Consider the following 15,515-nt stretch of genomic DNA (forward strand, 5'->3'; position numbering starts at 1 on the left):
AGCAATTTTTAATGTCACGCATTGTTTTAAGTTATAATTTGAGGGTATCAATTATTGCTATCTGTGGATCAGTTAAAAAATATCCGATTCTGCGCTCACCAACACCCATGTTTTTGTTTTATGTAGGCCTTTGTCCTGCAGTAGACGTCATTAAGCTGAGATGACGGTTGATCAAGAAAAATCAAAGCATACAACGGTTATCGTTAACTACTGGAGTAAGAATTAAGACATAAAAAACTTTTAAGCGCTTCCCATACCAGCTGTTGGCTATAGAAAAAACGAATAAAATTCTATGACTATCGTTAGCCCACTAACACCCACGCCAATGGTCGATATTAAAATAAAACAGTAACTCCAAGATAAGGCAAGTTTGGTGTTTTATGATGTACATACTAGATTGCTATCAGATAGTACAATGTTTATGAGGTTTTTATGGGAACTCGACACATTATCAACACCTGTTATTGATTTTACAAAAATATTGTCGAGCTATAAGGCTATATCACTGACGCAAATGAAAACTTTCAAACATGTGTACCGGGATGCAAAACAACAGTATCTTGACTTAAACTTCACTTGCATTCATCAAAGGCACCCCGTTTTAAATTACTTATCTCAAACAAAGTCAAGCTCTCAATATCAGAACGAAACCTAACTGTAGCAATCGTCAATAATTTACCATTATCGCCGACCAACACGCAAATATGAAACTCAATCGCAACAAACCAATAACTCAGGAAAATCAAACCGAATCCCGTTGCTCAAATAAATCTCTCGATTTCCCCAACGGAACAAATTAACGAAACTATGTAGTGCTTGGGTGCATGTAACCACAAGACTTGTTCGGCCGATCCGAAATGCCGGCGGCGGCACCGCTAGACAGGCAAAAACTATAGATATCACCTTAATATTGCAATGCAAACAAAGCCAGGGAAATGTGATTGGACGTGGTGCGAGGTGGGAGCGGAAAGCGGTGTTTGGGAGAAGATTTTTGGTCTCAATCAATTTTCAATAAGGAATAATGACATAAATATGTGACTTTTGAGACTTTTGTCGTTTATCATTCCTCTAGAATCAGCTGTATTAAGGCTGAAAAGGTGTGCTTCAGAAATTACTAATCAACTTTGTGATATTGAGAAGTAATTGCAATTGCAATATTTGGATCTTCATATTTCACTAGTGCAGCTTTACATCGTCTTTTACCATTGTCACACACATCGCTTCAAGCCTCTACAATGTCCTCAGTTTACATAATGAGATCACTGCACAAGACATTCCGTGTCCCCCGGCGATAAACCCGCTATGTCCCCCACTTGCACCCCAGCTTGGGGGTCAGTCCGTCACAGGCAGTGACTTCGGCACCGCTAGCTGCAATTTTTGTTACGCCACTTTACACCGCACTTCTATCCCAGCAAATGCTCCATTTATGTGTTTTATGCTTCAATGGCCGCTATTTCGAATAACTAAGCTGGGTGAAGAACCGTTACTGAAAATAACCAATATTGTGATAACCGTTACTTGGATTTTAGTATTATAATTAAGTCATAACTTTGGCTTAAGAGTTATGAAAGACATCAGGCTTTCTAACTGGTGGTTATTTGGTTGATTGAAAATTCTAGCGACGGGGTCCCGGTTTGCGCTTTCAATATCCATTTTGCATACCCACCGAGGCATTAAAAGTGGACAGTCTAACGAACTGTTCCTTAAGCAAAAATTCTTGGTGTTCACCTACTCCTTCGTCAACACATTGATTGGATTTTTAATAATAACTAGGAAGACACTATACAATTTCACGACCCTTAGGAACAATTAGTGTCGATGTCACCTCCCATATCCTGTATAATTACAACGCCATTTTCCCGGCTTTGCTCTGTATTTATGATAAACAAACATAGTATTATGAAGACGGACATGCATCGACTCGGTCTACATACGTCGTGCGTCGCCACCTACGAAGCCTGCCACGCCCCCTGGCGGCAGGGTTGTCGTTGCACCTAATTATCGATGTTGGTTAGGACCCCATAATTACTAGAAGCTAACTAAAGCTTTCCTTTTGATTAATTATGGTGTTTTCCAAAACATGTCATCTCCTTTGGTAATATTTTCAAATATTTAATGGATAAGTTACTTTAGCATTTTTAATAACAGACCGAAAATGACAACAGCTCTATTCCCAGACTACAAAATCGATAATATTGCCATTTGCCATCAGCTTAACAGTTAATCTCTCATGTCAATCGGGAGAAATAATCTCAATCTGAACACTTCTGGCAACCCTAGCATGCGCACGCGCAAATAGCCCAAGTGACACGAACGACACCGCAATCTCTGATTAACACGGAACGGCTAATCTCTGAAACGCGGACGCGGAGTTGCCAGCCTAATGGATTACCCCGTAAATGGGGTAACACACCCAATTACAGGGTATACCCGTCAGGTCCATAGGCTAGTTATCATGACTTATAAAGTTGAAATTAAACAAGCAATGAGGATCGCGATAACCACAATGAGGTGTGGTCCGGTCGGGTTTATTGACGTTCCGGATCTGATCGACTGATCTGGTGATATAGTGTTTGGCACCTGGAAGTACTTCACTTTAATAGCTTCATCAAACTTGTAATGTTCCCAAATTGAAATCTTTTACAAAGATGAGGTAAAAAGTACATTATTAACTCTAACTTCAAGGTTAACCAGCGACAATATTTTCAAAAACATGTCGGTTGTACCTTCCATAGATGGCTTTTGAAAAATTGCTGACAAATTTTGGGAAGACCTAAAAAAATCAGGGCCCCCTAAAACCCCTAATTTATTCACCGTTTTCCCACACCACATTTAAACTAGGCACTTAAACCCAGGGTCCTTGATCCACTACCCCTCGATAACCCCAAGGTGACAGGATCGCGTGAGGTCCATAACTCCGGGATAATCGAGCCTGCGCACGCGCACCGTGGGCGACAAATACATAACGGTGTTAAATACTGTGACGGTGAGGTAGGATAATGAAGGTGGTTTGATGAGAGCGAAGAAGGATATTTTTGATGTTATGGAAAATAAAGAAAAGCTAAACATTTTTTTTGGTTTCTATTTTTGGTACACTTATATGCAGAAAAACGTAGGAGGTTGATATTTTGGGAGATTTTCGAAATTAAAAATATAATTTCGTCTACCATTGTTTTGATCTAATAAATTGTATATTATTTCACGTATTAATGCGTAGTAATAATTTCACGTAGTAATAATTTTTAATAATTTCACGTAGTCAGTTTAAATGCCTTGAATTCACCTATTAACAAGATGTCAGTCTTTAACTACGAAATATCATTCATTCAGTCGTACCATATTCCAAATAATTGCCTAATCATCCGAACCTTGGCTCCAACATTGGCCCAACAGACCCAATCATCGCCACCCAACGGTACAAGCTCTGCATGACAAATCTATAATGTGCCAACTAACCCGACCAAGCACCGTGACCCCTGAGTCTAAACCAATTGAAGGCGAACGCAATTCAAATGGGGGGTCAGGTGTCGCTGGTCGTGACCGTTAAAGGTGTAAGGCTAATTGTTTAGAGTGGGACCTGCGAGATTTATGACGTCACGAACGATGCGACTTCCGCGCTGTGAGAGTCTATCCGCATCATTAGGACCAACAGACATTGCAATTTATATCGTTTGTATTTTAATGATGGCTGAAAATAGCTGTGGAATTTTATTGGAGCCATATTTATAAACAGACTTTGTTGAATAACTATTTTTCGAGTGTATATTGATACTCGGAAAAATACTGATTTTGTATCTGGATATGTTACCCTCAGCAAGTTTCGCGACAATAAATCGCGTCCTTCAACTTTCTAAAAACAAATTAATATCTTTAGCATACCACTTAATACTGACTTGCTTTCTCAGCGTCAGACAAACTTCTATTTATTCAACCATTGAACGAACCGCTCTATAAAATATGAATACAGAACTGAATTAGCATTTAAACGTAAACCCATAAAATTTTATACAAATAACTGTGAAATTAAATAGCCAGATAAACATAGTATTCGTGTTGAAATGAAAATTAAGAGTATCTTGCATACTATAGACCAAACAGTCGGTCGACTTATTGACCCAATCAAAGTGTTCAGTCGGTCTGATACCTGATCTTAGCAATGTGCGTACTACCATTCATCTTCATACTAAGTTATGAATCGGAGAGAGATCAGGTCGTGTCAGATTGCCGGCCCATCGGGTTATGAGAGTGAAGAAATAGGGAGTGCACCTGTGTCTGCGCAAATGCTTGTGCACTATAAAATATCCTGCGCAGTTTGCTGATCTCCGTAAATGATAACAGCCGTCGTAGACGATAATCGGCTAGGAGGACATCAACATCAATTTATGAACCGAAGCAAACAATCGGCCGTCTAAAAGTTTGCAGTGTGATACTCTTAATGCAAATATTGTATGATCTTACAATTAATAGAATTTCATAACCGTTACAATGATATTACTGACGTTACTCATTTCATGAGCTACATATTTCTGCACGCGAGTGTAGTTGGTCAAAAATTATTGCTTCTTAGTTTACAGTTGTTTCAATTATCTTACTGCAGTGTAACTGGGTTTAACTGAGGGATTAGCTTTGGGTAACTGGCCATTACTTGAGGTATTCTAAGTGAGTTTATCAGTGTTTCTTGTTACTAGGAAAACTAGTGACCTAAAGGGATCTAAAGGGATTTTTGTGTCGAAGGTTTGTAACCCAGTGAGATGTTATGTGAGTGGGTTTCATAAAAGATGTTCTAGAAAAAAATCAAAGAAAATTTTTTTATTCCTTTTTTAAAGAATATTCCGTATTTGTTGTGATTTTTTTGGCCAACAAACAGAAATGCAACATATAATATAGTGAATGCCACGAAAAATTTTTTTGCGGTAATCCGGTATGTAATTATTGCGGTATGTATTTCAGAATTACGGGAAAATTACTACGAAGGTGCGGGAATTATTGAAGGTGGTTTTTTGGTAGATGAAAATGATCGTCAAAGTAGTCTTTGATATTTCTAATTATTATTGGGATCAAAAGTTTGAATTGATAAACTAACTTTCTATGCTACTGCTTGCTTTCTACCTTGCACTCGGTAGCTTTTTCTGACTACACAAAATGTGTTTTTTTTTTGTCTTTGCAAATTACTGCTTCAACGTATATGAAATTGTCGGTGGTCAGTTACGTTGATACTGAATAGACAGCGTAACCATGGCAACTAAGATTATTATGACGTAACGCAGATTGGTGCGCGCGCGCAATTCGACCTCTCAAATCAAATCGTTTTGCGGAGACGGCGAAAGTTATACTATAAATCAAATTAAACCATGTTATTGTCAATGTCTGTACATTAATCAGTTTTGTAACGTTATTTATTTGAGTCTCAACAAATGCTGTATCTCTTTCGAGCAAATATCTAACAGTTAATGTATAGTTTCGTAGACTGAGATAATACTATATTAAGTGTAACACAATCTTAGATTCGAGTAACTGTTATGTAATTTGGAAAGTTAACAGATTAACATTAGTCCTGCAATTGTAAAATAATTTTGTGTAAATAAATAGTCTTTCAAATGCATTTTAACTGTGCTGAAATTATAGTTATGCATAGAGTTAAAAGATATAGCCAATTTATGCTATAAGAACTATCTTTACTAATATTACAAATGCGAAAGTAACCCTTATTTTGTCCCGTTTTATGCCAAAACTACTGAACCGGTTTAAATCAGAATATACTTTTTATCAAGATGCGGGAAACTGTTAGTACAAGTTACAAGTTCAGAAAAAATAACTGATCCAATTATGCATCGAGATCTACAGACCTTACCTTCTAACCTTGAACCCTGCCTCACCGTGTTTAATCGCCTAGGTCTGTAATTTAGTACTTATCATAGCATGACCTAGTGGTTATCCTAGCGGCTATGCTAATGCCTAGGCTGCCTAGACTTGTGAATGACCGTCTTACTGCAGTGCGGTACAATATTCAGATGAGCTGGTCATTTGAATATGGACGTCGTACATCTTTTGTTTTTAAGTCGTGGTGGCCTAGTGGGTGAAGAACCAACTTCTCAAGTATAAGTGTGTGAGCTGGTTCCATGCCAGGCTTGAACCAATCCAACTTTTGTAAGGTTGTATGTAATTTTAAGTGTATTTTGGACACCAATGTCTGTGTTTCGGAGGGCACGTTAAACTGTAGGTCCCGGCTGTCATTGAACATCTTTGGCAGTCGTTACGGGTAGAAGTCTTACTAAGGGGTATTGTGTTGCCCAGGTTACTTGGTTGAGAAGGTTAGATAGGGTTAGATAGGATAAAAAAAACAACAAAAACATCACCAGTTTTTAACAGTTGCATTTGTTGTACACCAAAACCAGTAGAGAAAACCGTTTAAAATTCCTTTTACACATACCTCTGTACATCTAACAAAACCAATTAAAACACGCTACTAATTAAACTACAAAAAGTCGTAAGCGCCACAAATGACAACGACTACACGTCTAACTAATGCCAGCAGTCTTTATGAGATATGTGGCTAGAACTAAACAGACTGAAATCTACGATATCGGCCTAGTAATGTGACTGGGAGAAATGGCCTAACTTCCAGCCTATATGTTAGCAACGGGAGCTGTTTTCTTAATGTTCCTATTAATTATTGGTGGTTTAAAAATGTTGGGTCGGGATAGGAATGAAGATCTTGTTTAGTTGGCGGATCAGGATAGATTAGTTTTTTTGTGTTTACGTGATAGTTTTTTCTCTGGATATAATTAATATTAAATTAGTAGTATCACTGATATCAGTTACCTCATTATGCAGGACGATTACATCATACTTGAAATTATTTCTCGGATCTGGTTAAAATTTATCGATATCTCGCTTACTGGGTTTGGGAGATGATGATGATCTCGTTAACTCACTCCTATCCTGCAAATAAAGAATTGAATTTTATTACAACTGCCAAACTAAAATATACCTTCAAAAATCTAAAACTGTCTCAATATTAAATATTCAGTATATGTTTTCACTTTTTCATTCATTCCCTATACAGTACATTTTATGCCTTTTTAACCAGTTCTCTCTTTCTTCCCACAGCCAGACACAGTCCCTCAAGCCAGCATCGACATGACGACCGTGCTGGAGGTGAGCGAGGCGGACAGCGTGACGGGGCACGCCTATAGCCTGGCCATCACCGCGCCTGAGAGAGTCACCTTCGTCAAGGGCACCTGTAGAGAGGAGGCCCGGTGGTGGTCGGATGTCCTCAGCGTTTATCCTAGGAGTAAGGTAAGAGGATGATGAAATAATTATTTTAATAGTGTAAGATGTTCTTGATAGGATATTTGGCATTGGGCATTTATTTGGGAGGCCGAAATAATGATAAAGAATTTTTGATGCTAACGACTGGAGGGAAAGTACTCTTTTCTTGCAGATTTTAACTGAGATTTAGATAGCTTGAATTTAAGTGTAGATAGTAAATACATACACAAGTAGTATCGATCAACGACAGTCATTGTGTGGGTAAGGCTTAAAGTTGTTTGCGTACCTACGTGAAGTTGTTTACGTACGTTGCCTAGCTACATGAAGCCAGAACACACGTAAGTTTTCATGACATTAGCTAAGTACTTGGATATAAGTTAAGGCCAATCAGTTCAGAAACTACACGAACATTAATTCTAGTATTCCAATAATACACTTACCACAAGTAATTTTGAAAACCGATACACCTCAGCAATCAGCTGATTACTACCGCCCTTTTAACATAGGTCAACAGCCGATTACGTACTTATAAGCTCATACAAAGGCTAAGCGCGAACCGTCAGTTAAGCCTGTGGTAATTGTCGACTTCCTGCGCCAGGAGTTCCAATAACCTGGCTGTTCGCACCTCCTCGTTATCTGTAGTTGAGTAGCTGATCGCTTATTGAGTGTGTAGGATAGGGTGGGTGAAGACTGGTGTGCAGTTAAAATTGGAGATATACTTAACAACTTCATGCTATTAGTGAACTACTCTTAGTGGCTTAGTAAAAACATAGGACACAGCATTTCAATTCTGTATTCAGTAAAACTTGCATAAGGTAGGTAGACATTCAGGTGGGAAACCTTTCAACTGCTGAAATGAATTCAGTTTCGAAACCCTACATGACAATATTATAGAACCACTTTGCAATTTTAACCACAACATCATTATTAGAAATCTTCCAAAGCAGTTTACTTACAGCCTTCTTTAACGCATGAAGCAGTGTGGCGCCTCCCTTACGTGGAAGGGGATCCAAAACAGCATGTTTTCTAAACGAACACCAATCGACCTGTAATAAGACGTGTGCTTCCTGTAGCGAAAGCTGCGCAAGCGCAAATTGTTGGGCAAGTTATGAACCGACGCAATTTTATAGACTATGTTAATAGGCCCGGTGTTTCCTATAATAAGATGTTGGTATAGGCCCTGTGGTCGATTTAATACGGCACAAATTATAAAGTGCGGCCGGTCATTTTAATTTTCATTGGGATTGATTTTAGAATGGTATTTCCTCTCCACATTGAACGTACATACTTGAGCAATGAATCAATGTTTTATCTCCCGTAGAAACTCGGCAATTTTGGGTCCCCATTTCCGCCTAACAAAAATGCTCCTGTCAATATTACACAAGCATTTCCCAACTCCATAAATACATGTTCGGACACCCGACCCCGCTCCGCCTATGGTCACCGACAAAGAGGCCTCACCGTGACGATGGCGACAGGTTCTCGCCAGCCTTGGCTCCAAATGATCCTGTTTTGCCACATACCTCACAATGAGATTTAATAATGGCTGCCCGAAGGTTGACAGGTACCAGTGCAATCTTTACACGTGTAGGTGACAAGGTATTGGCGTCAGGACTGGTAGGAATAAAGGTAGACTCATCATTATGGATAGGTCATTGACATTGACAAAGTTTTGGAGGGTGTTCAGACAGATTTGGATTATTTGGACTCCTCAACCGTGTATAGGTAATATTTTTCTACATATGTCTCTATCAAAGATGTTGGAACAACTATTTCTAAGCAAATAAAAATAATGTTGAGGTCTCCTCTTAATTATGCTACTCTAACGCGGTGTCCTGCGTGAGCGACGAACGCGACGCGACGCGACGCAACACGACGCGACGTAATGCGACGCGATGCTATACGCGACAGATGTCCTACGTGATTTTGGTCATTACTTCTCAAATCATGGAGAAGTTGTGTTACAATTTTGCTTGAAAGTTCATATTTAAAGTACAGACAGCAACAATCTTCCAACTTGTTTGTACTAATAAACGATTTCTTTAATATTAATGTTTTTTTTGTCCCACAACAATCAACGCTTCTGAATAGTTCGCGGTGTCGCGTCTGGTCGCCCTCAAAACAAGTAGGTACGCGTTACGTCGCGTCTCGCCGCAGACTGTCACATAGGCCGCATGTAGGGAATTTCTTTGAGTTGATCGCGTTCGTCGCGTTCGCAGCGTCGCGTCGCGTCGCGTTCGTCGCTCACGCAGGACACCGCGTAAGACTTTTATCGCACGACTTTGAAAAATAAAGTCACACCTTCTAATCTCAAGCACTGCACATAAACTAAGTCACAAGTTAATTTAAAAAGATAACAACTACGCAAAATTAATGGCAGGATACCATAACTTGGGTATCGTGCACCAACGCTCATTTCCCTTAGTTAATACTCACCCATTCCTCTAAAGTGAGCCCGATAATAGGCAGCTGTAATTATGTTTTTTCCCATCCAATGCAAACGTGAAAATTAATCAATTCAATCTCGTGTAACTGTGCATTTTGACAGCTAAATTCCTTGGAGCCCATGAGTCACTTGGAAATAATGAAAGCTCTTAATGTTGCAATTTTGCGAAACACCATGAGGCTTGCCTTAAAATTACACCACTACACTGGAGCTAAATTCCAGAAAATCCATGACGTCATCCAAGACCTACTTTGGAAAAAAGGCGCAAATGTTCCATCCAATTTTTCAATTGGTCTTGATCTCCGATCGATTCCTTTGATGTCGGCTGCAGCTGCGCGATTGGCCCAGTTTCCATCAAATGGAGCAATGTAATTAGCGCAGGATCAAGTTACGTGCGCGCGCGCATGTGACTCATTTGCTGTTGATTGTGAGCTTTTGAGAAACTGGTGTTCTAATTCGAGAAATGGGTCGCCTTTTATGATTTGTTTAGCCGACTTTGTGTGGCTTCCGATGTGGGGTGAATCAAAAATTGAAGCTATAAATATAGCTTGGTTTTTAAAAGGAACTATAAAATTACACATAATTAAACCGTTTTGTTTTAATCTTTGACGTCTGCGGATAAAACCTATTAAAGGATATTAAGTTATTATCTTAAAAGTGGCCGTTAAATCATTGTCATTAAAGTCTGCATAATTTCTGGTTTTAAATTGATTTATTTTGAAATATTCTGCATACATTTTCTATGGTAATTTTTGCAATACTCTAAAATCTTTTTCACAGAAATAATTATACTTAATTCCTCTATTTTGACTATGAAGCTGTTTTCAAAATTCCCAAAAATATTTTTAAGGTTTTATCATCTTTTGGTGTTAGAACACAGCTTTGCTAATTAATGTTCATAGAACCCAAAGTAACTGTCGCAACGCTAACAAATCTAACTTCAACACTACCTAATATACCTAGCTATATAACATACCTACATTATATTAGTTACTGATATACATATCACCTCTTGCCATCTGTCTGTCAAAATCAAGTGATGTGCATTAATCAGAGTCACAGACCATGTACAGATGAACGATACCAACTCTGTTACAGCACTTCTTCATAGCTATATGCCTTGTCTAAATTTCAGTATTCATTAGTACATTGTAAGTTTAGTTATTAAGTTTTTATTGTACTAACTGCGGGTTTTCATGCAGTTTATAATGGAGATATGTGTTCTTGGATAGTTTGTTCATCACCATCATCAGAATTCCTTAGTAGGGAGTGGTTAAATGGTGCCTTGTATCATGATGATTTTTGTGTTTTTGACTTGCCTAAACAATGTATCATTTCGAATTGTATTTATCATTTATAAAATACTTTCTTAAATAATATTTCCGATCCTTATCCCGTTATATCGATTTAAATCGATCTTTTCTACCTAAAGTTTGAAAATCAGATAGAGCTTAATTAAATCATTGACGACAACTACAACAAATATAATCATAATCCAATGCATACCAAATAAGGATCGCTTCTCTATTGAATGTAATGTGAAATATTTAAAATGTAATGTGTGCAACTCATAACTTTAACTTGATAGAACTGGTCGTCAATTAAGTTGGTATTTTTTATTAATATACGGAAGATAAAGACAGATACTGACTACAATCGACAAGAAGCATGTAGTCGCAGCTGAGATGTGAGTAGGTACTACCTAGTACACTTTTTGAAAATTTAAAAGGACTCCGGAAATCGGGAAGGCATTATAGGTACTTAATTGTAAATGCAAAGGTTTGTGAGTGTGTGTTTGTTACTTCTTCATGAGCAAACGGCTAACTTGTTTAAAAAAAAACTGTTATAGCGACAGTTCATTTATCGAATGAGGCTACACCTAGTCATTTTTTAGCCCGGTGCATAGAGTAGTTCTCTTTGGACGCAGGTAAACCCGCCGGCAGAAGCTAGTCATATCATAACCAGTTCAACCATATGACGTAACAGACATATGCTACGTTAATTATGATATACCATTTAATTGGAGAAATCGTTCCCATAAAATACAATAAAGAAAACTTTATAATTTTACAGCCCAACCAATGACTTTACAACCAAATTAAATTGTTACCAGAGTATAAAATAATAACTGAATATGGATAGCGTGTAAAATTATTTTGATGGTACCTCCCCATTGTTATGGCGGCGTACGTTAATTACAAAGTGGTACAGTTTATATTTATCGTGGAATTTATACGTAGACTACAACATGAAATAACATACGTACCTACGTAAGTAATCCTTTTACTGCCAAATATGCATTTAGTTAGTTCCCGTCGAATAAGTTTGTCCATCCAAAGTTAGCTATTTGAAGCTTCGAGCGTCGGCGGTAGTGTTTTGTTTTGATACATTTTGAATATTGTGACATTGCAATAACCAATTTAGGATGAGTAAATCTTCACAAGGATAACTGTACTATCCTTTGAAAGTTATTTTTTTATATCCCGTCCAGATTAATGACCTGATGATCCCTAGGACTGTTTTTCGCCACCCTTTTTCACACTCTCATATTAGATCAAGCTTCTTGGGAGTCAATTTTCTAAAAATAAAAGTTTAAACATGTTGTTCAAAATACAGGCAATTAAAAACATATCTATAACAATGAACTATCAATACTGGAGGTCAATAACCGCGGCTTCACTAACAAATATGAGATACACAGTCATGATCCGGTTGGATTAACGTAGATAATCTAGCATCGAAATAACTAGTGTATGGATGTATAGTAGTGTATGTGTCGCTATCTTGATGTGTTAAGTTTGACAGTGTCAGGAATAAACGGTGTTAGTTTATAAAAAGTTTATCGTATTGTTGTCATCTTTGGTGGTCGGTTTAGTTTAAGGCGACATGACGTTGCAAAAAACTGTAATATACTTTGTAGGTGATATTTCAGAGGGTAGTCTAAGTATAAGAATACGCAGCCTTTCTTGACAGTTGAGTGAACTTAATTGATTTGTTTTATCTGGGTTACCACCTCTTGGTTCTTGTTATGTCATATCCATATTAGTCTTAACGCCTACTAGTGACTACAGTACATTGGTGCAGCGATCCTACATGTTTTATCATCACCATATTATGAACATAGTTTTTATAATCTAAGTTTAAAAAAACAGTAATTTGACAATATAACTATAAATACACGGAAATATAATTATTTGTACGGTTGTATTAATGAACCATCAAATCATATAAAAACGATACTTGATCCAATTAGTTCCCTAATTATAAATTAAAGCTAACTCCATTAATTAAGTCATAAAAACCATCTTAAAAACAAAACGAAATATATCTTTTAACAATTCTATCAAACATTGAAGTTACCATAATATATAAAAAAAAAACTTGATGAATGTCTTCCTTAATTGTTTAATAGCTGTTAACAGTACGATCACAATCTGTTACACATTACGATAAGGGGTACAGTGCGCCCAAGATATCCGCTCCCACGTATCCTTATCACGACTTCTCATAAAATCTGGCTAGGTCATTGAACTGGTAGGTCTGGTACAGGGCTGCGACTTTTTCTACTCGATTTAGAGATGAACATGTATGAATGTCATTGCCCTAGTATTGCAACAGTGAGGCCAGTTTCAACTCAATGTCAATTTGAGATAAGTATGCCTCTAATTTTCAGGAAGGCAAAGCCTAAAAATATTATGTGAACTGTTACGTATTACGTTTAGCGGCAAGATTCAGTTACTACGACTTTGAAGAAATCCCTAACTTCAATTTTAGCTACAATTTAACTTTGAATAACTTAGTAAATTTTGAACTCTATGCAAAATGAATGACTTAAATGAAAAGAAGGGTTTCTAGACATTCATTCATTCATGTTTTATCCCCATATTACTGGTCAGTGTTAACACTTTTTAGTCTAGTCGCAAGTATGTAACCAGCCTAAAACAACGCTAACGGGCCAAGCGGCGCCGGCGCACACCATTTCATTATTGTTTTATATTCCAAATAATTAATTTCATATTTCGCTATTGAGATGATTCATACCGTTTTTACTGCCATAAATTATTTCAGATGTCAGATTTCAGACTTTTTGCTAGTCTAGCTTATTATAGTCTAGTTTTTGCTAGACAAGAATTTAAAGAGAAATGCAGTTGTGTATGCTTGACGGGTTGTTTTAATTACACAGAAAATTTGCAAATTGAATTTGTTTGAGCTTTGCCGATATGTGTAATTGATTTGTTTATGGATGAAAATATCTGCAACGTTAATTAATATGGACACCCAAAAGTTACGTTTCCTCAGCACCCTTTTAAAAAATATGGTTATTTTATACACAAAGACAATCAATAAATTCGTTTAATAAAAATATTTCTATATAATATATCAAACGGTTCCAAAGAAACAACCAATCTTGTCAATTATAGATTTTAAGTCAAACACAATACAAAACTTCACTTTCTGTCAGACAAAGGCACAGGACACAAGCTAGCATACATTTAATCCATTACTGGCTGCGGAGACCAGTTCTTCGTAATTTGCCAATTAATCCATTGAGGACTATTAGCCACGCTGACGGCTCTTCGCCTGAAGCTGCGTCTTTGATAAATATAGATGGTTAAAGCGAAGAATTCTTGCCATTGTCTCCGAGTTGTGTCCAATTGAGGATCAGATGATATAGATTATTTATGTAGTTATAGGATTATAGGTTAGTTGTTTAACTAACTAAAGCAAGCATACATATTATAATTATTTGTCTTATGTTTCCCGGAACTTTTGTACAGTTTGCGCTGTATAACTATGCAATTCTGAAGTTACTTATGTGGCTCCTTGCATATTGATTCATTCAGATACTGTCCAGAAACAGAAAAGGTTTGATTTACGTCACAAAAGTCAAAAATATAAACAAATCACTTCTGTTTATAAATAAATTTTCAAGTCTCTAACTTCATAATGCAAGCCCAGAACCGTATCTATCAGAGCCTAATTACGAAGTCTACTTGAATAACATCAAACACAAACAAGTATAACACAATTTCACATTCATGATTATTTTCCTCAATACAAACAACTAAACAACGTTCGTTGAGACAATTTGCGTTCAAATCGGTCACTATAACCAGTTCGCTAACTATGTGCTTTCGAACAATTAAATGATGGGAATCTTACCCATGAAGCTATGGTGTTTTCACATCGCCTCCCAAGGATGGGTGGGGTTGGGAAAACTAGGCACGCCAATACAGTTGTCGATTAGAAATCTTTGGCTAATTGGCCGATGTTGTCTTGTTGGAGGAAACTGGTAATTAGTCATTGAGTTGGTGAAATACGTGTTAGGAATGAGGGTATAAGTATTGAGTGGTGAGGAATTTTAATTTTGTTGAGAGTACCCGGTTACATTGTTTAGACTTCAACAATAAATTGAACAAACTAGTAGATAAGGTGCACACTGTGAACAAACATAGCCAATAGGCATTGGTTATAAGGTGTACGTAAATTAAAAGTGCAGTGGTAGTATAACTAATGAGAATATTTTCGTTTTGTCGACAGGGTCGACATAAGAGGAATGCGACATTTCCCGGGGGCCAGACTGCAAGTCTGCTGCAGTCTTCAACAACTCGAAGTGAGTACAAATTAAGCTTCAACACTGGAACTGCTAAATATTAATGATAATTCGCTCAGATTCAGACTTCGAAATCTTCGAAATGTGGTATTGAATAACCCGATAAGATACATAAGCATTGTTTGGGGCCAATTTTGGATCTTTTTGTGTTTAAACAATTTTTTGGATAATATGTATATGGTT

General features: G+C 37.3%; 1 protein-coding gene across 5 annotated transcripts in view; it reads left to right on the forward strand.

The window, feature by feature from the left end:
- LOC110369723 (protein outspread) overlaps window positions 1–15,515 on the forward strand; it is a 252,489-nt gene that overhangs the window by 216,531 nt on the left and 20,443 nt on the right. For all 5 annotated transcript variants that reach the window (XM_064036195.1, XM_064036199.1, XM_064036196.1 and 2 more), the window contains exons 4-5: window positions 7,111–7,299; window positions 15,260–15,332. In XM_064036195.1, coding sequence (XP_063892265.1) covers window positions 7,111–7,299; window positions 15,260–15,332 — 262 coding nt within the window. The remainder of the gene's footprint in view (window positions 1–7,110; window positions 7,300–15,259; window positions 15,333–15,515) is intronic.

The sequence above is a fragment of the Helicoverpa armigera genome, chromosome 9 (genome assembly GCF_030705265.1).
Source record: "Helicoverpa armigera isolate CAAS_96S chromosome 9, ASM3070526v1, whole genome shotgun sequence".
Taxonomy (NCBI): domain Eukaryota; kingdom Metazoa; phylum Arthropoda; class Insecta; order Lepidoptera; family Noctuidae; genus Helicoverpa; species Helicoverpa armigera.